This window comes from Pelophylax lessonae (genome assembly GCF_965119305.1).
Source record: "Pelophylax lessonae genome assembly, chromosome: 1".
In the NCBI taxonomy this organism is placed as follows: Eukaryota; Metazoa; Chordata; class Amphibia; order Anura; family Ranidae; genus Pelophylax; species Pelophylax lessonae.
The window spans coordinates 104,167,647-104,193,323 of record NC_138768.1 but is presented as its reverse complement, the minus strand read 5'-3'; the positions used below and the strand labels follow the sequence as shown (position 1 = coordinate 104,193,323).

Below are 25,677 nucleotides of genomic sequence, written 5' to 3'. Positions count from 1 at the left end.
CTGCCCATAAAGTATGAGGGAGGATATATTCCCCTGTGGTCCAGATAGTCACCTATTCGGTACTATCCCTTGTTCACCCTCCAAATAAAACTAACAGAGTGTAAACCAGGGAAGAATAGGGGGTTTCCAAAGAGTGGAGCCACTGGGGTATGTGACAAAGGTAAAGGCCATCTTCTATAGCTTGTGTCCCATATGTGTAGTGAGTGAGAGAGGGTTGGGCTCAAAATAGCTTTAAAGCATTTTGGAGGAATCCACAGGATGAGGTCCACTGCAAGTAGAGAGCAAGCCTGGGCCTCCAGTGGGGCGATAGTGTTGGCTATGAAGTTGGCATAATTGAGCTAGTTGGGCAGCTGTGTAATATTTCTGAAACTCGGGCTCTCCAAACCTCCCAGATCTATAGGGGCATACATTGTGGCCCGAGCTATTCTGGTACCCTTGGACCCCCATATGTAATGGAGGATTTTGGATTGAAGTAGCCGCATAGAGTCTGCTGGGATTCGGATAGGCAGAATATTTCTAACTTTTACTCATCATGCCAATGAAATCATTATAATTTTCTTAAAATGATAAGTGCCATTTGAGTACAAATTTCAGAGGAGTAGGTAAGCAAGATCCATTATAAAGGTGCAGAGAGCCAGAAAGGAGTGAGCAAATTAAAAGTACATTATGCTTTAAAGTATGACTGACCTATTCTTGTTATTCCTTGCCTTGTCTTGTATTCATCTGACCATGAGCCAGAAAGATTTTGGATATATGGCATTCTGAGAAAGCTATGCACAGGACCCGCACATGCCCACAGAATGGGGTACGGAGTACAAAAAACCCATTTAATTTAAAGTGCAGTTACATCTTACTGTTTGATCTTACTGTATTTCCTACCAGAACAGGTTCAATGGTGTAGAAGCAGGGCTTTTTTTCAGCGTGAACGCGGGGAACACAGTTTCGGCACCTCCTGAACTGAATGTATGTTTTTGCAAGGGGTGCTTGAGTGTGCTGGAGGGTCTATTGATGCTGGCTGCTGGGGAATCTATTGTTGCTGGAGGCTATCTTTTTTTGTGAAGGAAGGAGGTCTATTGTTTCTGGGAAGGTCTTCTGTTGCTCGTGGGGGATCTATTGTTGCCAGGGTGGGTCTTATGTTGCTGGAGGGTCACTTGTTGCTTGGAGGGATTTACTGTTGAGGGAGCAGTCTTTGTTCCTGGCTGTTGAGGAATCTATTGTTGCTGGACTGGATCTGTTTGTGCAGAGGGTTCAATTGTTGCTGGGGAGGTCTATTGTTATTTGATGGGGATCTATTGTTGCTGGTGGTGGGTCTTACGTTGCAGGAGGTCAATCGTTGCTGAGAGGAATCTACTATTGAGGGAGGGGTCTAATGTTGCTGGCTGCTGAAGGGTCTATTGATGCTGGCTATTGGGAGTTTATTTTTGCTGGGCTGGAACTATTGTCGCTTGGGTGTCCATTGTTGCTAGATCTATTTTACTGCCTTTCTTGTTATCATTAACAAATTCCATACAAAATACTTAGCACCACAAAATGATACTTGGTTCTATATTCTCTAAAAAGGGTGGTACTGGGAGGTGGGTAAGGGATGGAACCAAGGAATGGTGCTCAGAGGTGGGTAGGGGTGGAGTTAAGCGGGACTCAGAAGGGAGGAGTTCCTGCACCTATTCTCTAATGGTTCTTACATAAAAGTTATAACTCAGTTTATGATGGTGTTGCAGGCTACGCAATTCAGAACAGTGTTAATGTAAAGAACTGAAGCAGGTATATCCAATCTGCTATACAATTTCTTTAGGCCATGCTTGTCTATGAACACAATTCTATCAGTACAGCTTGGCCGAACACTCATTCATACCAAACATGCTGTAAAAAGTGTTTTGCAGGGCAGAAAAAAATGTAATTGTCATTTCCCTGGTGGGAGGGAGGTGGGTAAAAGTGGTTGCACAGGTGTTAAGCCCAGCCCATCTTTATAGAGCTGACCTTGCCAGGAGCCCTATAGGTCTGGTTCTGACTGGCTAGGATAAAACTCACATAGTGAAAGCTAGGGCGTAGATAGGGAGGAGGATAGGGGATCCAAGACTGGCTCCTGTGCATGTGTTTTCCTATTGGTGACATTACAGCTCGTATTTGTTTGATAGGACAGTATTTTTTTATGTGATCTTATGCAGATTGTTCTTGCTCCACACCTAGTTCATTATATGATTGGAAGAGTTCTAATAGGCTACTCTAAATGATCACTGCACTCGTATATGACATGCTCCTCACCACTGCACTCTGTACACTGGGCTGTATGTGATATGCTCCTAACAACTAAAACTCTGTACACTTGGCTATAAATAACATGACAACTGCTTTCTGTATACTGGACTTTATATGACATGCTCCTGACCACTGCACTTTGTATTTTGGGCTGTATATGACATGCTCCTGACCACTGCACTCTATATGCTGGGCTGTATATGACATGCTCCTCACCACTGCACTGTGTACAGAGGGCTTTATATAAAATGCTTCTGACCACTTCACTTGTTATACTATATTGTACAATACTTGCTGGTTACTTAGAAGTCACTGACTTTTAATGAAATTCTTCCTGAAGGTAGGCAGTGTGCAGAAAAACATATGAAATAGACAAGTTAGATTTTTTTACTAATAATTGTACTGAGGTTTTTACAGATCTGTTAGACTATTGCCTGTGGCACAGTAATAAAGCATAGTTTGCAGACACAAGGACTGTGGAAATGAGCCATTATCATGTACAGAGTAAGTAGGTTCAAGTTTTCACCCCCACCCTACACCCACACTGCATAATTTGGGTACACTAACAATTTACTACAACAAGCAGAGTGTGGCAACTTTTTATACTCCTATGCATTCTTTGTGCCCTAATTAAAATGAATGGGTCTGCCTGCACGGGGATGCATGAAATACCTGTAACAGAAAAGACAGTGCTATCTGGGGGGATGATGACCACTATTTCCTTGTAACTGATGAAGGCCAATGGAAAGTCTCAATACAGTTTATTGCACACAATTGCGTTAAAACTTTTAGTCAATAAAAGCCAATACAGTACCAGGCTGGTGGGTCCAGATGTAAGAGGGTTACTGCCCATTTGAACCAGTGTAGCAAGGTTGAGCAAAAACTGCCCTGGTGTGCAGGCTTGCAGCCACAGAGCCAAGGATGTATGGGAGCCAAACCAGGTCCCTCTGGCGCTCCCATGTGACCTCAACATAGCGCAGGGCGGAAGTGTCGGATCGGAATGAGATGCCTGTTGACCAGCCTGGAAAGCAGAGGGAAGAAAGGTTGCTGTGACAACGCGTTTCTCGCGCATGCACTCTGTCAGGACTTGACAATGCGCATGTGCACCAAATAGGGCTTAGCGCTTGGGACACCTTGCTGTTGTATGAAATACTTGTGTATACCTGCACAGGCAAACACAGTCCTTGCACAGTTGCATGTTACTTTTTCATATTGGGTCCCATGGTCTCTAGATCTAAGTACATTGAGAAAATACTACTCTTACTCTGGCAAACTTTAAATTGGTAATTTTGCAGCAAACTAAATTTCAGAGACTTGTGTTAAAAGTAAAGAACAATGAAATATGTCTAAAAAGGAATGAAAATGAATGATACATGGTTAGTCAAATCTTTTTAAGTTAGATAAACAAAGAGACAATGGCATTTTGTATTCATTTTGAATTTTATATCAACAATTACAATCTGCAAGTTAATTTTCCTATCAAAGCTTGCCAGTAGAGGGCAGCATTAATCTGACTTGTGTCTGCGGTATGAGACGGAACATTCCCAGAAAATCCAAGTGGCCTGTTTATAAAGACGTGGCAAAGTGTAAGCTTTGTAAGTTGTGTTCAAAGATGTCATTCAGTTGAAATATATTATGATGTTTATGTTGGACAAATTTCAGAAAACTTGTATAAAACGGGCCCGAGTTGTAATAGCTGAGTCAATATGTGGAAAGCAAATCTAATCGTCTTCCGTGAAAAACACAGGTACAGGCAGTCCCGGGTTACAAACAAGATAGGTTTGTTCTTAAGTTGAATTTGCATGTAAGTTGGTAAATTTTTTAACCACTTGCCGACTGCCTAACAACATTTTACGTCGGCAGTCAGCCCCTCACAGGCAAAGTGACGTAGATCTACGTCGCTAGCCTGTGAGGCTCTAGGGAGCGAGCGAGCGAGCGCGCGCCGCTGGAGGCTCGCTCATGGACTCTCCCGCGCGTGTGAGCGGCGGACCCGATGTCCGCCGGTCACTCGCGATCGTCGGTTACACCGGGAGAAAGGCAGGCAGCTAATGTAAACAAAGCCGCCTGTCTTTCTCCCCTGTGTAACAGCAGAGATCATACGGTCCTGCTATGTAGGACCGTAGATCTCTGCTGTTACATGAAAAGCCACATCCAATCACAGTTAGAAGCACGCCCCTAGGGACACACATAACCCCTCCTTCTCCAATAAAGTTAACCCCTTCCCTGCCAGTGTCATTTTTACAGTAACAGTGCATATTTTTAGCACTGATTACTGTAGTAATGTCACTGGTATCCCCAAAAATGTCAGTCAAGGATCCGATCTGTCCGCCGCAATGTTGCAGTTCCGCAAAACAAATCGCAGATCGCCGCCATTACTCGTTAAAAAAAAACAGTAAAAATGACATAAATCTTTCCCTTAGTAGCGCAAACCAATCAAAATAAGCTTTTTGCATTTTTTTTTACCTAACATATGTAGCAGAAAACAAATTGGCCTAAAATGTTAAAAAAATTTTGATTTTTACATTTTTTGGGGGGGGAATTTCATATAAAAAAATGTGAAAAATATTGTTATTTTTGCAAAATTGTCACTATTTTTTTTTTATAGCGCATGATCAAAAAATCGCACAGGTGATCAAATACCACCAAAAGAAAGCTCTGTTTGTGGGAAAAAAAAAGACGTCAATTTGATTTGGGTACAGCGTCGCACAACCGCGCAATTGTCCATTAAAGTCACGCAGTGCCGAATCGCAAAATAGGCCCTGGTCAGGAAGGGGGTAAAATCTTCCGGGGCTTAAGTGGTTAACATGTATAGCTTGGAAGAAAGAAGAGACAGAGGGGATATGATAGAAACTTTTAAATACATAAAGGGAATCAACTCGGTAAAGGAGGAGAGCATATTTAAAAGAAGAAAAACTACCACAAGAGGACACAGTTTTAAATTAGAGGGGCAAAGGTTTAAAAGTAATATGAGGAAGTATTACTTTACTGAGAGAGTAGTGGATGCATGGAATAACCTTCCTGCAGAAGTGGTAGCTGCAAATACAGTGAAGGAGTTTAAGCATGCATGGGATAGGCATAAGGCTATCCTTCATATAAGATAGGGCCAGGGACTATTCATAGGATTCAGATATATTGGGCAGACTAGATGGGCCAAATGGTTCTTATCTGCCGACACATTCTATGTTTCTATGTAAGTGTAACTCCAGTCCCAAAAAAATGTTTACGTTTTTTGGATAGCATAGGGAAGGGTTAACACCCCTGTAAAGTTTGTTTTGCTGTCTGTACCCCTGTTTCAGAAGATTTCACTTCACTTTCTGTCCCTATGACAATTGGATTTTGAATATTTTGGGTTGTTGTGGAAACAAGAATTAGTGATACAGCTTCAGTGGAGACACCTTTTTCCCATGAGAACTATAACAGGAGTGAATTTCCCTTCCTAGGGGTAGATTTCCTCTCATTTCCTGTTGTCTCCCTCCATTTGTAAGTATGAGTCGTATATAAGTCAGATGTTTGTAACTCGGGAACTACCTGTAGTCCATACAGCAGACATAGATCTAACCTGATGTTTCTCTAAGTTTCATTTTAAAGTTTCATTTTAAATCAGCACAAGGGACAGTTCTTATATTTAATGAGAAGTGCCCCTTGTGCTGTTTCCACCTGTCCTAGCTAACTCTAAAGTCGTCTTCTCCACCTTCCCCCGTAGCCGTAATCTTCCGCTCCAGGTTAATACGAGTGCTAGACCTGTCACAGGCACTCATCAAGAGTGCAGACTATGCTCCCCCTCTTCACACCCTTACTCCATTCATAGATGCTGTACTATAGTTTCCATGGATGAATAGGGCTCTATGAATGGAGTATGGGCAGATGGATGAAAGGTTTACCTTCTCTATTCATAGAGCCTCAGCAGTGGAGTTGTATTTATTGCAGGCATTTACAGTCGGGTCCATAAATATTGGGACATCGACACAATTCTAATATTTTTGGCTCTATATACCACCACAATGGATTTGAAATGAAAAAAATAAGATTTGCTTTAACTGCAAACTTTCAGCTTTAATTTGATGGTATTTACATCCAAATCAGGTGAAAGGTGTAGGAATTACAACCGTTTGTATATGTGCCTCCCATTTTTTTAAGGGACCAAAAGTAATGGGACAATTGGCTGCTCAGCTGTTCCATGGCCAGGCATGTATTATTCCCTCATTATCCCATTTACAAGCAGCAGATAAAAGGTCCAGAGTTCATTTCAAGTGTGCTATTTGCATTTGGAATCTGTTGCTGTCAACTCTCAACATGAGATCCAAAGAGCTGTCACTATCAGTGAAGTAAGCCATCATTAGGCTGAAAAAAACAAAACAAATCCATCAGAGAGATAGCAAAAACATTAGGTGTGGCCAAATCAACTGTTTGGAACATCCTTTAAAAGAAAGAATGCACCGGTGAGCTCAGCAACACCAAAAGACCCAGACGACCACGGAAAACAACTGTGGTAGATGACCGAAGAATTCTTTCCCTGGTGAAAAAACACCCTTCACAACAGTTGGCCAGATCAAGAACACTCTCCAGGAGGTAGGTGTATGTGTGTGAAAGTCAACAATCAAGAGAAGACTTCACCATTGAATACAGAGGGTTCACCACAAGATGTAAACCATTGGTGAGCTTCAAAAATAGGAAGGCCAGATTAGAGTTTGCCAAACAACATCTAAAAAAGCCTTCACAGTTCTGGAACAACATCCTATGGACAGATGAGACCAAGATAAAATTGCACCAGAGTGATGGGAAGAGAAGAGTATGGAGAAGGAAAGGAACTGCTCATGATCCAAAGCATACCACCTCATCAGTGAAGCATGGTGGTGGTAGTGTCATGGCATGGGCATGTATGGCTGCCCATGGAACTGGTTCTCTTGTATTTATTGATGATGTGACTGCTGAAAAAAGCAGCAGGATGAATTCTGAAGTGTTTCGGGCAATATTATCTGCTCATATTCAGTCAAATGCTTCAGAACTCATTGGACAGTGCTTCATAGTGCAGATGGACAATGACCCGAAGAATACTGCAAAAGCAACCAAAGAGTTTTGTAAGGGAAAGAAGTGGAATGTTATGCAATGGCCAAGTCAATCACCTGACCTGAATCCGATTGAGCATGCATTTCACTTGCTGAAGACAAAACTGAAGGGAAAATGCCCCAAGAGCAAGCAGGACCTGAAGACGGTTGCAGTAGAGGCCTAGCAGAGCATCACCAGGAATGAAACCCAGCGTCTGGTGATGTCTATGCGTTCCAGACTTCAGGCTGTAATTGACTGCAAAGGATTTGCAACCAAATATTAAAAAGTGAAAATTTGATTTATGATTGTTAATCTGTCCCATTACTTTTGGTCCCTTAAAAAGTGGGAGGCACATATACAAACTGTTGTAATTCCTACACCTTTCACCTGATTTGGTTGTAAATACCCTCAAATTAAAGCTGAAAGTCTGCAGTTAAAGCACATCTAGTTTGTTTCATTTCAAATCCATTGTGGTGGTGTATAGAGCCAAATATATTAAAATTGTGTAGATGTCCCAATATTTATGGACCTGACTGTATATAGAGTCAACATTTTACACAGCGATTTATGTATATTATACATTAACATCAGTTTCTGTCCTCAAAGAGCTTACAATCAAAGGCCCCTTAATCACCGGCATACATACTAGGGCCAATTTAAGTGGGAGCCAATTAACCTACCAGCATGCCCCAGATAAGCACCGGGAGAACATTCAAACTTTATGCAGGTAGTGTTGTGTTTGTGATTTGACTGACTTTAGTGCTGCAAGGTAGAAGTAACCACTAAGCCACTGTGCTGCCCGTAGTTCTGTTACAGTGTAGGCAGAATAGTTGGCTACCTTGGGCACATTCCAAGGAATAGGGCACATAAAGGGCAGGACCTGCAACCTATACTGCTAAAGTAGTTCACAGCTCATGAGAGGGTGGGGGGCCCAATTTTTCCTTTTTGTTTTGGGTGCTGGAGACCCTTGTCCTGGCAACGGCAACAGCAGCCAGCTGTCTTTATGTGTTATTTTCTTGTATCCTTGAGCCAAAACAAAATAACCAGACTACACCCCAAGAGCTTCCTGAGCAAGCCATTGCCAATCAATACTTAGGCTGCTTTCAAACTGATGCGGCGTGGGTTGAACGTGTACCTGTTGGCTTGGTGCAGGTTAGCTGCACTTTCCCATGGAGTTCTATTAGGTCCTGGGGTTGTGGTGCACTTTCTTGAAGCAGACCAAAACCCCTGCATGCTGGCGCTTTGGTGCACGTTCAGAAAATTCACCAAAACCGCAGGACCTAAAAACACAGCTAACCCACACCAAACCCATGGGTGCACTGTGCTGCTCTTGTTGTGCAATCAAACCACACCGCATCAGTCTGAAATCAGCCTTAGATGTTGTAGAAGTGAAATGCGATTTTCCTGCCGTTGGCACACTGGATGGTCGCAGGACTAATGTTGTGCCCATAATAGTTTTTTTTTTGTATAAAAAGCAACATTTCCTGTCCTCACCAGCTTTTACTTTAAAATGTATCCTTTCCTATTATGGATTACATTTTTGTCATCAGATCTTTGCTGGCTTTGGAAAAGATTTTTTTATACAAAAAATATACATTGTATAGTAAATATTAATTAACTGAAGATATTATACATTTACCTCTTCTTGTTTAAAGTGTTATACTATACTTAATTAAAATATATAATTATTTTCAGGTCACAACCCACCTCATTTACCTCAAGATAAGCCAAGAATGAAAGAATTTCGACTTGCGCGAAACAGCTTGGCCCCTTTACCGGATCACTGTGTGAAGAAAAGTAGGTGTAAATACCATGCTATTCACACACATCTGCAAAACTTCTAATGCTGCATTACATTTATTCTCCAACAGTTAGGAGATCCCATCTGCAGATGACCCACAGATATTACAATTTGGCATTAACAGGTACATGATAATAGATTTGAGTCAGTTATATTTTCATCTTTATAGGTTTTCAGATTTATATAAAACCTTTATTCTACATATAAACATTTATTAAAGGGTTTCCTCATGACACAAATATCACAGGACATTATGGGTTTTCAAAAAAGAGAGCTACAGCAAGAGCTGTTTGCCTGCCGACTCTCTCTAACTGAAAATCTGTACACAGCCACACAGATCTGTACAGAACAGAGAAAGGGGTGGTTGGGTAAGTGATTTGATATGTAGACTGAAAAAACAGTCAGTTGGGATTGGCCTGGTAAATATGTAAAAAGGAACCCAAAGCTCCACCTACTGATTGGAAGCCATAAAAAGGCAATATTCATGCAAAATTTCATATACAGCCATGGCCATACGTTTTGAGAATGACACAAATAACAATTTGTTGCTGTCAGAACAAAAAGTGTTGCAAATGCTTCATGAATTTGTCACAATACAGTAACAAGTGGGATTAACACCAAAAAAGTGGCACAGCACCTTTATTGAAATCCCCCCTATATGTTTTGTTAAAATTAAGTTGTCAGTAAGGGGTGGATTTACTGAAACTGGAAAGTGCAAAAGCTGGTGCAGCTGTGCATGGTAGCCAATCAGCTTCTAATTTCAGCTTGTTCAGTTAGGCCCTTTTTACACGGGCTTTTCGATCCGGTCCCCCTGTCAGTTTTTCAGGCAGACCGGATCGGATGCTCCATGCAGCCCTATGGAGCGGCGAATGTCAGTGGAGACATCTCCGCTGCTATCCGATCCAATCCTGTCAGTGAAATCTGGACTCATGGAAACCCTATTTTCCATCCGTCTGGAGGATCGGATCAGATAGGATCGGATGAGAACAGACAGGCGGTCCGTTCTCATCAGATCTCTTATAGAGGAGAGCGGGGATCTGACATCTATATTTAATATATGGTTCCTGCGCTATCTAGGATACTTCTAAGTACCCTAATGCTGCACCACTGGAACTGGTACTCTAAAACAGTTTTGTAAAATACTAATACGGGGGGTTGTGATGCGCTTCGGGGTGTTGCAAAATATATAAAAGTGCTTGTAATAATTCACCTCTAAAGTCAATAAATTAATGTATGTATATAAAATTCATAAATCCTGTTTTATATTCCAAAAATGTATCTTGTTGTTTGTCAAAATAAAAAGTGTTTAGTAAGTATCATGTGATTTAGTTAAAAAAGTATTAAAATTATTCAGTGCTTCTCCTACGTGCTTTTATAAAATGCTCTGTGCATACAGTAATAAAATATATATAAGATGTGAATCAAACATTTTTGGAATATATAAGGGGATCTGACATCTCCATCTCTGCACAGTAAGCGGAGAAGGAGCTGTCATTCGCCTGCTCAGCGGGGATCGGCGGATCGCTGCCCATTGAGCAAAACTAACTCTGTGGGGCGCACCGCCCATGTTAAAGGAGCCTTAAGCTTTAACAATAAAACCTGGGAGATGATTGGTTTCTATGCAGAGCTGCACCTGATTTTGCCCTCTCCAGTTTTAGTAAATCAACCCCTAAATGTCTATTACGAAAAGCCCTACTTAGAAGCACAGAGTGACCTCTATTACCTTTATCATTCACTCTGTATAAACCTCTGATGCTTTGCTAGTATGGAATGCTTAAAATCATTGACAGGTTCACATTATAAAGCATGGGGTATATTAACGAAGATTGTACAGCATACTGTATGGGTTCCAGAGTTAAAACATACACATAGCAGAGGGCTTTTTGGCTCACTTTGGCCCACTATATTATACCTTGAAGGGTTTATAATTGACTTCACAGTTTTATCAATCTCTGTCTTGAACCTCTAATTTAGGATTTCTCAACTGGGGCTAGAGTTCTGCACTGTTCCCTGAATCTCTAAGCCAGCAGGTGAATAGGGCCAGGTATGCATCAACGGTGCAGCCAACACCATCATAGCAAACAAGGACGCTGTGCTACTAGAGCTAAGCATGCACTGAGGACAGGAGTGTCCACAGTATGAACACTAATACCTCAGTGCCCCCCCCCCCCACCATGCCTCCAATAAAATCCATATACCAACAAGTACAGTAAAACCTTGGATTGCGAGCATAATTCGTTCCGGAAACATGCTTGTAATCCAAAGCACTCTTATATCAAAGCAAATTTCCCCATAAGAAATAATGGAAACTCAGATGATTCGTTCCACAACCATTTATTCATAAATCCTTCAATTTATAGTCCATACAAAAAGATTATTGCATTGCGATAGGTTGTGTAACCATAAAATGTCCATCCACAAATGGCGCCTCCACAAGGGGATTGGAAGCAAAATCCAGCAGGAGCTACAGGGTATCAAAGAGAAGAGAGGTGCCTCTAAGTGTAGCAATATGGTTCCATTTAATAAAGGTACAACATTTAGCAACTCACATGGTTGATGAATAAAACAGGCACATCTAAGTATGCAGGCATCCGGGGTAAAGCTGTCCACATAGACCATCCACCGCACCGCCGGCTGCTAGTCTGTAATCCTGACCGGGAAGACCACCCTGCAGTAAAGTGATCTGAAAGCGAGGGGCAGCATGGAAAGGATGACGTAGATGACGGTGCGGAGGATGGTCCTATGTGGACAGCTTTCCCCCGGATGCCTGCATCCTTAGATGTGCCTGTTCCTATCATCAACCATGTGAGTTGCTAAATGTTGAACCTTCATTAAATTTAACCATATTGCTACACTCTTCTCTTTTATACTCAGCTGTGACTTGAGACTACTTGTATATCAAGACATCGCTTGCATATCAAGTCAAAATTTATTTGAAAATTTTGCTTGTCTTGCAAAGCGCTCTTAAACCAAGTTACTCTCAAACCAAGGTTTTACTGTATATGGATTTGTTACAGTCACCAACATTTGTCAAACAGACATAGAATAATTCCAAAGAGTGTAGTGGGCACTCTTTATAAATTCTGAAGTATATCTTAATAGATCCTCTATCTAGTGCTACTATCTTTCCATCATGTAAAGACAGTTTACGCAGGGCAGTATCTATTTTCCTTCAACCTAAGAGGGTATCAGGAAAAAGGCCACAATGATCATCAGGTTATCTCTAATGCAGCAGAAATAAATCAACATCTGCTTCGGCATGAGACTTTTATATCCTTAGAAAGGCTCACACCAGTAAACAGCCTAAATAAACTAACAAATGGGTGCTTGGAATGAAATGCATCTTACGTCTCCAATTGCTAGTGATAGTTTCACACTTTAAAAGGGAAGCTGGAATTCCCCTCTAAGGGCTCATGCACACAGGACATTTTTGCAGCTACTTTTAGGGGCGTCTGGCGTTTTTTTTTGCAGTCTCTGAATTCTCCGCCATGTTAGCCTATGTGTCCATGCACATATAAACTTTCAAAAATGGTTTTTTGGTGCAAAGCACCAGTTCCCTGCGCTCAGAGAGGTGTAGTTAGTAGTCCACCTTATTAGGGTCTTTCTACTGGTTCTGGAGCTATGGACTCGGCAACCCAGGATAATGCTGCGACCTTGCTGCCCTTTAACGACCAGGGAAGTCCGGAAATACTGCAAACAACAAACAAACACAGGGGCGCACAGGCCTAGTGCATTATCTTTTGGTTGGTTTATTTAAAAGAAAAAAGATTAAAAATACTCACAAACGAGTTCTTGGTTAAAAGCATATCACATAAGGAACGCAATCCTCAGTCATGTAATCCAAGGGTAAGTTGTCCCTTGAGTTCGTAATGGCTAACGCGTTTCGAGGCTTAGCCTCTTCCTCAGAGCCTCTGAGGAAGAGGCTAAGCCTCGAAACGCATTAGCCATTACGAACTCAAGGGACAACTTACCCTCGGATTACATGACTGAGGATTGCGTTCCTTATGTGATATGCTTTTAACCAAGAACTCGTTTGTAGTATTTTTAATCTTTTTTCTTTTAAATAAACCAACCAAAGGATAATGCACTAGGCCTGTGCGCCCCTGTGTTTGTTTGTTGTTTACATATAAACTTTCAGAGGAGTTTGGAAGCATAAGCATTTATGGGCAGTAGAAAAAACTGATTGACAGTGCGTTCAGGAGCAGAGGCTACTTGGCTGGAAAAAAATGTGAAAAGACAAAAAACGCCGCTAAATGCGGTTAAACACTGTAACAAGCGTTTCAGCCACATTTAACTGTTTTTGGCCTTTTTAGGTGTTTTTACATTTTAGGGAGTGTTTTTACTGTAAAGACGCAAATGCAGAAAAACATAAAAGCTATTCAAAAACGTAGCTAAAGGCACGTTTTTAATGCTGCATTTTACTGACAGCAGAGCTGGAATTTTTTAAACATCCTGTGTACATGAGCCCTAGGGGTTGCACATTGTTCCAGGAATTACATGTCATGCAGCAAAACATATTGACTGAGCTCTTCTGGAGAGACTTTACTGCTATGCAATAGCTAGTTCACATTTTGTGAGTTCACTGTTTAGTATTCCTTCCCCTGAAACCCTGACACCTATTTTTCCCTATATGACTTTTCCCTGTCATGGGGTGACATCCTTCAGTGACATACACAAGTGTAAGAACTGGCATTTCTGTTGACGAAAATTAGGAATTAGAAAATTAGCCCAACTCCTGATACAGCAAAAAAAATACCCTTGCTTTGGGGCCCCACACTCCAAGGAGTAAATGTTTTTTAGGTCCAGAGGGTTGCAGGAGAGGATGTATTACCTGTTATCTCACACTAGCAGGGTGCCTCCAGGGGTGCGATTGGTCCCTCACAGCCTACAACTAAAGCTGCTCTTGTCCACAGCCCCACACTTACCTCCAACAAGTACAATAGGGGTTAATAGCCATGCATTGTATTGTATTGCATTGTACATAATAAAACATTTCGCAGGGTGGGTTTCCAGATAATGACAAGAGTGGACCCTGTCCGTGCAATGTGTGTTGAAATTGCCTCTTGTAAACTCCATCAGAAGCCCATATGACATGGTGAGCATAACTGGGATACAGGGACAGAGTTTTCATCCCTTAACAGGCAGTGCCTATACCAACGTTAAAGTCTTGGCCACAGTATTGGCAATATGTCTAGTCAAGGTAAACTCAAAAATATGGGACGGCAGGAAGGAGTTTGTTTTGTAATCATGACTACCCCTTTTATTTTATTTTATTTGTTTTAAAAAACAACATATAAATAATCAATAGATAAATAAATAAGGCACTCGGACACTCTGCTGGATGTAAAAGGCCGCGGCTTATTTTATTAACTGGTACAAACTTTAAATACTCAACCAATAATATTTTCTTTAACATATTCAAATACAACCAACCCAGTCATGAACAACTCGGGTTGTACAAGAATAAAATTAACCATTAATTTGAACAATTATCCAACAACACCTTTTTCATAAAACATAACTTACAGACCATTTAAAAAACGTCCCCCTCTCATGCAGAGGTGACACAACCAGACTAATATTGTAAGCCGCGACAAACCTAAAGGGAGGGAGGGGAAAAAACAGGTGAGGATTTTGAAGAGATTGAGCTGTGAGGGCTCGGGCGGACCCTTAAATAGCCCCCCTTCTGAGGTAACCTTCCTCCCATAGGTGGGAGAGTGTGGGCGTGGATAGGGGCTCATTCGCTGAAACTACTAGCCTGACTAAAAACTGCCTAGCTACTGTACCTAGTTTGCCCAGCTACACCTGAGGCGGCAAAACCTGGGCAAGGAAAGCCAGGAAAACAAGCCTCAGGGTCAATAGTTCACTATCCTGACATGGCTCATCAATATATCCCACATTAAAATGGCCTCACTAAAGCTAACTACCTTACTCTCACCCTTCCACCATCCCATAAGAAAGGGGGGCTTATATTAGCCCCCTTTCTCATATGGGACGGCAGGAAGGAGTTTGTTTTGTAATCATGACTACCCCTTTTATTTTATTTTATTTTTTTTAAAAAACAACATATAAATAATCAATAGATAAATAAATAAGGCACTCGGACACTCTGCTGGATGTAAAAGGCCGCGGCTTATTTTATTAACTGGTACAAACTTTAAATACTCAACCAATAATATTTTCTTTAACATATTCAAATACAACCAACCCAGTCATGAACAACTCGGGTTGTACAAGAATAAAATTAACCATTAATTTAATCAATTATCCACCAGACAGGCGATCCTCATTGCCTGTCACCACACCCCCGAAGCGCGGCCAGTTCTATCAGAGTACCAAGATTGGCGTTGAAAATGTCCAACCCAATGTTTGAAAGGTGGACCCCATCATCTCTGTAAAGACCACGGATGCCACCCTCCAAGTCCGAGTGCCTATACGAAAAAATACCGACCTGAAGCATTTATTGACCCTCTTTCTGACTTTACCTAAAACTTTAAGGTAACCAGCGGACCACACCAATCTCTGAATTATTTCTGAAAAAACTATGACCGTACCAGGCAAGGTCTGCTGCACCCGGAGTAGGTCATCACGAATCTGAAAAATCAAGCTAAGAGTCTTAACACTACCCACATCGTTTCCACCCAGATGGACTACCAAAATGTCCGGGGGGGGGGGGGGCGGTTGACAAGTAACCTATCTAAAGTGGACAATAACTCCGCCCACCGCATACCCCTCTTACTAAACCAGAATAACTGAAATCTGTTTCCATCCAGGCCAAGATGATCTGAGTAAATCCGCTTCTTTGCCCTCAGGTGAGCCCAGTGCACGAAGGAGTGCCCCACTATCCAAACTCGTAGCTGATTACCTGGAAGGATCAAACACAAGATTAGGGCGAACATAAGAAGTATAGCAGTCTGACTTCCATCTCCCCAATCCCTTAATCTGACCAACCTCTAAACCTGACCTGGAGGCCTCAGTGGCTGCCCCAATTCTAAAAGAGTGGGAGGAAATTTTTAATTTACCCCATCCAAGCACATTTAAACATTTTTGCAGCACAGCATTGAACTGAAACTTAGTAAGGACTTTACCATCCACATGAACTAAAAACATACCGGTATGGGGAGGTCTAATATTCAAAAACTCTGAAACTAGAAAAACTGGGCACACAGGGGAACCCCGAAACTTATTTAAATGACACCAATGCCCAACGCCTGCTTGGTCCGTTTTCGATTTGCGGAAAAATATGCTCAACCTGTCAATATAGCAATGGACGTCCTCTAACCTTAAACCAGAACCCCAAACTGCGGGTACTGGTATAAGTTCAGATATTCGCAAGGAGGCAAAAAATAGCAATGAAAAAGCAGCCTTAAATAAAGAAACTTCGTAGGGTGAGTAGCATACCCCGGACAAAACATCACAAAGTTTAATTAAAATATCTAAAGTGATAGGACGTCTCTGATCCGAGAACGAATTGGATTTCTTGTAACCCTTCATCGCCTGGCGTACCGAAAAAAATGAGGAGCAGGCTGGGAGGCCCTGCAACTTAAAAAAAAACGACACTCCTGCTAAAATTTTTCCGAATACTTTTTTCTAAACAATGAATTTAGGAAAAGAAGAACAGGCTCCTCAGAAAATGCAGCATGAGGGCTGTTCACCGCATCCAGGAATTCCAGCCACATAGTAAAGGCTGATTGGTAACCCGACCAAGAACTATGCGCCAAGGACTTCTCTACACACTTCGTCACCAATTCTAAACCAGGTCCCAGAGGTGAGCCGGGCATGGGATACCCACGGGGTCTGCGTCTGGGAGCAGCTGAAAAAACTTTTGAACCTGAAAGCGAGACAGAGAGTCCGCCAGATCATTGTCCTTACCTGGGACGTACGAGGCCTTAATCCAGATATTAAAGGCTAAGCATTTAAACACTAGATGTATAAAACGCCCTTATTGTCTGTCCTTACCAAAATCCGGTGATTTCTAAAAAATTCTCCCCACAGCTCCAGGGCCACCACGATAGGAAACAGTTCCAGTAATACCACATTTTTAACAAGTTTTAAACACTTCCACCGTTCGCACCAATGCTCCGCACACCAGTGTGTACGCCAGATTGCAGCGAAACCAACTGAACCCGCAGCATCAGTGCGAAGGAGAAAATCCTTGTCCAAGACAAAATCTGATTGCCAAACGGCCTTACCATTAAAATGTAGTAAGAACTGAAGCCAAACCATTAAGTCTGCCCTCATCTCATGTGACACTCGGACATGGGCCGAGGGAGACTTCAGACCAGATACAGAGAGATACAACCTTCTAGAGAAGGCCTTGCCCACCGGGATTATCCGGGAGGCAAAGGCCAACAAACCCAATAAGGACTGCATCTCTTTGAGGCAAACTTTCTTTTTCCTGATGACCAAAATTAACATACCTCTTAATTTTCGTATCTTGTCAGCCGGCAATCTGAACTCCATCTGGACCGTATCGATGATGATTCCTAAAAATTCTAAACATGTGCATGGCCAAACAGTTTTTTCAGACGCTAAAGGAACACCAAACAACTTGCAGAGCATGCAAAAGGTATTAAGAAGAAATTCACAGTCGGATGTACCAACTGACCCCATAAACAGGAAATCATCCAGGTAATGCATCACCTTGGATGACCCTGTCACCTGCTGCAGCACCCATTCCAGAAATGTTGAAAAGCACTCAAAGTAGTAGCATGACAGAGAACAGCCCATGGGCAGGCACCTGTCAAAATAAAATTTGTCTTCAAAAAATATACCCAAAGAATTAAAGCAAGATGGATGCAGGGGCAACAGCCGAAAAGCGGACTTAATGTCCGCTTTTGCTAGCAATGCACCTTTACCTAAAGTTTTGATAATCACCAGCGCGTCCTCAAATGTGGCATATGAGACAGACGCATCCTCAGCATCAATTTCCTCATTCAGGGAAGCACCCCTGGGATAAGAAAGGTGATGTATTAATCTAAAGGAATTCGGCTCCTTCTTTTGAACAATCCCAATGGGCGATATTCTAAAATTCCTAAAGGGGGGGGTAAGAGAGAGGGCCCACAAACCGACCTTCAGAAATTTCTTTATTTATCTTTTCAAAAACAACATCAGACATGTTATAGCCTAACCCAGAAAAACGCGGAAGGCGAAAGCCAAACTGGAAACCGTCAGTTAGTAGCTCCGCCTTCCACCGGTCTGGGTACACCCGTAACCACGGGAGCAGCTCTGCCACTTTCACCGGCGTTGGGGCCTTTTGAAAGACTTCCCTGCTGGGCCCCGGCCATTCTCCTGAAGCACTTTGCGACCGGATGTGCTCCAGCGCAAAATGCACATTCGTGCCGGTATTTACACGTACCCGGCCATCGACACTGCGAGTCATTAAAACTGAAACAGATCCCCCGCTTATAGGCTGAGGTACCTGCCACCTGCTGGGGGGGGACGGAAGGCACCCTAGGCTGAAAGGGCGGCCTTTGCGGCAGAAACAAATCAAGCCACAAACCTACATCTTTAGTACCCCATTTAAGACTAGGGTGCACTGCCATTTTTTGCCTGAAAGCCATGTCGTAGTTAAACCACGCAACTCCTCCAAAGCTTTTATAAGCCTCCAGGATTATTTCTACGTGGTGAAATAAACCTACGCTTCTAGCGGGGAATTTCTCACACAGGACAGAGGAGTATATGCAGAATGCCTGCAACCAATTAAATATGGTCTTAGGCACAAACCTCTTCCTGTCCTCCTCTTCCTTTTTATCCACTTTTGTCATGAACTCCCTAGAAGAGGGTAGCAATGACAAGAGATCAACGTACACTCCCTGCCAGATCTTTTCCTTTAAAGCATCAGGCAGGTGGAAGCCCAAAGGGGAGACCTCGCAAGGCATTGATTCTTTTAGAAAACTTTCAGGCAGGTTCTGGCTCTGAGCTACAGAAAATACACTGTTGTCCCTAACAGAGCCACTAGGTGGCAGCCAGACGTCACATACGGCTGGAGCGACTTCTACAGGCTTCTGAGCCTGTAAATTCTGCACACATTTTTTAAACATATCAAAAATGACAGAATCAGACAGTGCAATAGACTCACCACCCTGCGTGGGCTGATGGCCATGGGGGCTGGGATCCTCCTGCTCCGGTCCCGCTGCATGATGCTCCTGCATCACAGGGCTGGGAAGACATCCGCCGACCTGGGGAGAAGCTGCGCTCCGCTGGACAGCCGGCGCCCATCCGCCAGTCTGGGATCCCGATGCCGGTAGGGGGGGCGGCATGAAACCCGCCGACGAGCTCCGACTCCGGACGTCCGCATCCTCGCCCGGTCCATCCTCCTCCGCTCTCCTGAATCTTCCGTCCGCCAAGCGCCGTCCAGCCGAAGGGGAAAATCTTCTCCGAGGTGTACTCCGCCTCTTCGTGGGGCCGACCGCCCCGGAACCTCTTCCTCTTCCGGAGTCACGGCCGACGTCAGAGGTCCGGTGACCGAACGAGTCTCCCGGCGGACATGACGCGGCAGCGTGACCCACGACTGGAACCTCTGACCTCCCGGGCGGCAGCATCACTTCCTCCGCCGCCGCCACTGCCGATGTAGATGCAGCCGAAACTCCGGAACCCGGGTCCCGCGGCAACTCAAGACACCTACGGATCCAGGCATCGCCTCCCTCCTCTCCTGCCCTCTCGATAACTTGCCTGATGAGACTCATAACTGCCCAAACGCACTCGAAGTCCACCACACGCGAGAAGAAGAAAAAACAGGTGAGGATTTTGAAAAGATTGAGCTGTGAGGGCTCGGGCGGACCCTTAAATAGCCCCCCTTCTGAGGTAACCTTCCTCCCATAGGTGGGAGAGTGTGGGCGTGGATAGGGGCTCATTCGCTGAAACTACTAGCCTGACTAAAAAACTGCCTAGCTACTGTACCTAGTTTGCCCAGCTACACCTAAGGCGGGAAAACCTGGGCAAGGAAAGCCAGGAAAACAAGCCTCAGGGTCAATAGTTCACTATCCTGACATGGCTCATCAATATATCCCACATTAAAATGGCCTCACTAAAGCTAACTACCTTACTCTCACCCTTCCACCATCCCATAAGAAAGGGGGGCTTATATTAGCCCCCTTTCTCATAATCTGTCCACACCAAACCGGGTCCATGCCTGTCAAATCTACAGTTTTAAATATTCATAGAATTTTCTTAAATGTGCAAACTCCATCGGATAATTTGGGAAATAGAGCCTTGCTTGCATTAGATGTAGCTAAAGCTTTTAACAGCATGGAATGGTCATAACTTTGGAGGTTCTTTAGCAGTTTGGGTTAGGTTCTGCTTACATGAAATAGGTGCAGCTTCTACATACTCACCCAATAACTTGCAACAGGCGCCTTTTCCTCCAATTTTTCTATCCAGAAGAGTACACATCAGGGCTGCCCACCTTCCCTTATGGTATTTACTCTGGCAATTGAGCAGCTTGCTGCCCTTATCAAACAATCTGAACAAGTGGTGGGCTTTGTATGAGGCACTAAAGAGGATAGGATTGCCCTGTATGCTGATGACACTTTAGTTATTTTGGCTAACACACCTATTTTTCTCTCTAACACCATGTCTACGATTCGCAATTTTTGACATTATTCTGGTTTATTCATCAACTGGGACAGGTCTACCCACCTATCCATATTTGTTTTTCCTTATTTCTCTGCTGCAAATGTTAATGCAGTGTCTAATGTAAACGTCTGTTATCAGTTGTTGGTAGGGCTAACCTTCCTAAAATCATGCAGATGCCACAGCTTCTGTACATTCTTCATACTTCCACTGTTTGATCCCCTTGTGCATTTCCAACTATTCATTTGTGTTTTTTGAGACCATATATGAAAGAAGAGGGTTCTTAGAATGAATCTAATAACTTTACAGTAACCTTAAAGATATGGGATGTGTCTCCTTTCTGAACCCATGAATCTATTTTCTTGCCTCCCAGTTGCATCATCTGGCAGGCTGGAAAGCGGTCAACAGTTCATCCTCCTCTTATTCAATTATTTCCTACTATTTGCAAGGGTGTAAACTGTTGCCTTCCTGAAATTGATATGTATATTAAAGCAAACGCCAGCTGTCACACCATCTACCTTCGGGAGAGGATGTGGAATGCTGAAACGTTGTTGATGGGTATTAGGTATTTAACCGTATGTCACAATGGAAACAAGTTAGGGTGGGTACTGTGACCACCTTATATAAGGATGGTGCTCTTAAAATATTCCAACCACTATCTGCAGCAAAAAAAAAAAAAAAATTTTATAAATCCTACTATCAATGTGTACAACTCTGATATTCCATAATGTTCGACCCCCACCCCAGTGCTTGATACCCTGGTGCAGGTGACTAACACAAGTGGACTGATAGATCTAGTTTTCCAGTTACTTGCTAATTATGTTACCAAACTCCCACAAGAGTAAACACAGGTGGGAACAAGATCTTAACAATATCTCAGGGGATCATTGGGAAGACATTCTAAAGCCTATTACACATGAGCCGAATGTCAGGCAACATTGGCCGGTTCAATAAAAAACAGGCGACATTCGGCCTGCAGCCGACCAGCTCCTGATCAGTGCTCTCAGTGCCAATGGCAGAGAGCGCTGACTGGAGTGTTCTGGAGGGGGGGGTATTCCCCCTGTCAGAACACAATAGCACAGCAGGGGAGATTGCTGTACTAACATTGGATTGTTAGTACTGTGGCTCTGATCTGAGCTGTGAGGTTTTTTTGCGTTCAACTCGCTGGGTTGAACGAAAAAACAAGGTTTCTAATTGTAGTAAGTGCTGGAAGTATAGTGTTGATCTTATTCACCTTTTGTAGAGATGTCCCAAACTGCACTGATAGTGGTACAATATTATTTCAATGCTTAATATGGTATTCAGTCTTTCCTAAGAGTATACTCCCCTAGCTGACATCCTTGACTACTTTGATATGTCTACTTTTGATCAGTATAGTGCCCCCCCCCCCCCCCCCCCCAGCCTTGTCTTGTGTTCATGATAAGTAAGTTATAATTTGGCGGTGGTCTATCAGTCTCTTGAAACAGGGCAGTAGTCTTCAACAGTCCTCTGTAGCTTGAAAGAAAAATATAACCGTCTATCATATAACAACAGTTTTTTAACAGGAGTCTTATGCAAATCTCTTAATATGTGTGCAGTTCAGCAGTCTTTTATAACATGGACATTCTCTCTTGTGCCATAGTAGTCAGCAGGTTATGGTATGTGATAGCTATCGTGTAACATGCCAGTCTTTAGCTTAACAGTACAATTGAGGCTTTGGTCAGAATAAAGTTTCAAGATGAGTGTAAAAGCAAGTCAGACTGGGAGCAGGCTATAGTGTGCAGAAGGGGATCCACATGGCAACCTAGGCAGATTCTTAATATAAACCAGGAGGGCAATGCAATTGAACAAAACTGGGAGTCAGCATGTCAGGTCACAAGAACATAACCTGGGGAATGATGGAGCCACTGCCAATTGTGTGGGGCAACCCTTATTAAGGTTTGGGTGGGTAAAAAGGCAGGACCATTGGTGGATTATCTATCTATCAACATTATTGGTAGACTGAGAGGCAGGTTTTGATGGTGGACCAGATGATGTGCTAATCTAAATGAATATTTAGGATTTATGATTAGCTTTTATACTTGCCCAGTCAATTAATTCTGCCAATAGTGGCCCTGTGTCAGGGTGCCCTAACCCCATCCTCCCTCCTTTTTTAATGTTAATTGAAACCTGTAATGAGAGAAGTATGCTGCCACCGCAGACCTGCAACTGCCCGGCATTATGTATTTCCAAAAACAGTAGAGCAATGACAGCTCAGATGCATCATGTGCTACTGTCTGCAATGGTCATTTATAGACAAAGAAAGTAGTGTATAGAATAATTTTTAATGTTTTTTCTCCTTCCATATCATCTAACAATGCATTTAAAATGGGATCTCTGAACTCTGTCTCTGTAATGATCTTCCTTCATTGGTGTGTGCAGCCTATAGTATTAGGGAGTGCACCCCAAAGCACAAACACACATGGGTGTATATCAGCAGAGCAGTGGACAGTGTCAGTAGAGCAAAGATTGGTGTCAGTAGGGCAGTGGACAGTGTCAGTATTTTTTTTTTTTATTTTTATTGCTTTTAAATTATTTTTTTACAATTTTTTTATAAAGTCTTTACATTTTTTTTAGAAGCCCCGTTATAAGGCTTTAGTGAAATATCAAGAGCCTAAACTGACTCCTGATGTCTCACTTTTGAGAAAAGAAAACTTTTGCCTCACTTTTGAGAAAGAAACTGAGGACAGAGATTCCCCAGTCCCTTTCTTTAAAGTCTGCAGTAAACATAGTTTACTATGCTTCAGTTAAGAATGAAGTCAGGAGCGATCGGTACAGATCACTCATGGTGTTCATTTAGAAAAGGAAGCCCGGTTAATGAAATATTTACCTGCCCCTTTTCCCCTCCTGAGCGGAGAGGAGGGAAGCTGGCAGCACTGCAGGTTGGGAGGGGGAAGCAAGGGGAATCTGCACCGCACGGGGTGATTAGGGTGTGTCCAGGCACATCCGGCACACCCCGTACACATGCCTATATTTTCCTTTGTTAACCTCCTGCCATCCGCGCTACAGCCTATATACGGCTGCAGCGCGGACTCGAATTTTCGGGAGGCCGTTTTTAAACGGCCTCCCAGTGACACGCCCCCCGTGCGCTCCCGCGAGCGCGCAGCGGGGAGAATCTGTGTCGGCCGTGTCCCTTGGACACGGCCGATCACAGATCGTGGTGAATGGCCAATCACAGCGACCATTCACCACGTGATCAAGCCGTCCAATGAGAGATGATCTCATATGTAAACATATGAGATCATCTCTCATCGCCGGCGCTCCTTCCTCACACAGAGCCTGCGTGTGAGGAAGGAGGGAGAGCTGCACAGCGCCGGGGACACAGAGACATGTAATCAGGGCACTGATCACCAGTGCCCTGATTACTAGAGGTACACCAAACACACCTTCAATGCCCACAGTGCCCACCATCAGTGCCCCCCATCAGTGCCCCCCATCAGTGCACACAATCAGTGCCCATAGTGCTGCCAGTCAGTGCCTGCTCATCTAGGCACTGATGAGCACTGACTGGCAGCACTATGGCCACTGAGTGTGGGCTGCCCATCAGTGCTCATCAGTGCCGCCCATCAGTCCTCATCACTGCCACCCGCCAGTTCCCATCAGTGCCACCCGCCAGTTCCCATCAGTGCCGCCCGCCAGTGCCCATCAGTGCCACCCGCCAGTGCCCATCAGTGCCGCCCGCCAGTGCCCATCAGTGCTGCCCGTCAGTGCCACCTCTCAGTGCCCGTCAGTGCCACCTCTCAGTGCCACCTCTCAGTGCCCAGCAGTGCCGCCTATCAGTGCTCATCAGTGCCGCCTATCAGTGCTCATCAGTGCGGCATATTAGTACCTCCTCATCAGTGCCACCTCATCAGTGCCCATAAGTGCCACCGCAGCAGTGCCCATAAGTGCCACCTCATCAGTGCCCATCAGTGCAGCCTATCAGTGCCCATCAGTGCCGCCTCATCAGCGCACATCAGTGAAGGAGAAAAATTTATTTATTTTCAAAATTTACTCGCAAAAAATAAGAAAAACGTTTTTTTTTTTCAAAATTTTCTGTCTTTTTTCTTTTTTTTTGTAAAAAATAAAAAACCCAGAGATGATTAAATGCCACCAAAAGAAAGCTCTATTTGTGTGAAAAAAATGATAAAAATTTTATATGGGTACAGTGTAGCATGACCGCGCAATTGTCATTCAAAGTGTGACAGCGCTGAAAGCTGAAAATTGGCCTGGATGGGAAGGGTGTTTAAGTGCACAGAAGGCAAGTAGTTAACATCTATTGCCTCTGTGGTAACATGACATAATTTCTGGTAATATGGCCAAATTCTGCTAAAATAGCCTGTGTGCCAATGCGGTTGATCTGAGAACATGGTCTTCCTGGTAGTAAAGTCTCACTTGATGAAAAATATATAAAATATATATATTGTGTATGTGTATGATATATATATATATATATAAAATCTATATCAATGAAAAAATATAGACATATAAAGAGCAAGAAGTTGTCTTTCGTAACTCCTATGACCTACACAAAGGAATCAGTTGTTTATTTTTTGCCAGTGAGTTGAATTCTTCAAAATACCAGTAAATGATCATAAAGCAGCATGTGTAGCTTAAAAAAGAATCATGCACTGCATTTCCCTGATCAGCATTTCACTTTCCCAGAAGAGGTGTGACAGTGTTATCAGACAGGGATACAGGGCAAACATGTTTTCACTAGCATGGGACTTTTTCTATTCCAGATTAGTGTTGAGCGAATACGGACTGTATTATTCGTGTTCGTACCGAATAATTGGATTTTTGTTACCCGTTGTTCGGTCATTTTATTTCCGTGTTTGTATGTATTGGCGCGCTTTTAATGGCGGGCTTTCAACAGCCAATCAACAAGCGTTTAACTGGTGTGCCTTAAGCCATCCCAGCCATGCCTACAAATGTATTAGTAGCTGTGATTGGCCATCTGAAGCATGTGACCAAGTCTTTATAAGTTCGAGACCGAGCGCCGC

The 25,677-nt window shown here is 43.2% G+C and overlaps 1 protein-coding gene across 2 annotated transcripts in view; it reads left to right on the top strand.

Annotated features, from left to right (window-relative positions):
- The window catches only part of ANKRD55 (ankyrin repeat domain 55), a 136,336-nt gene that overhangs the window by 91,828 nt on the left and 18,831 nt on the right, over positions 1 to 25,677 (top strand). For both annotated transcript variants that reach the window (XM_082258780.1, XM_082258779.1), the window contains exon 10: positions 8,998 to 9,099. In XM_082258780.1, coding sequence (XP_082114906.1) covers positions 8,998 to 9,099 — 102 coding nt within the window. The remainder of the gene's footprint in view (positions 1 to 8,997; positions 9,100 to 25,677) is intronic.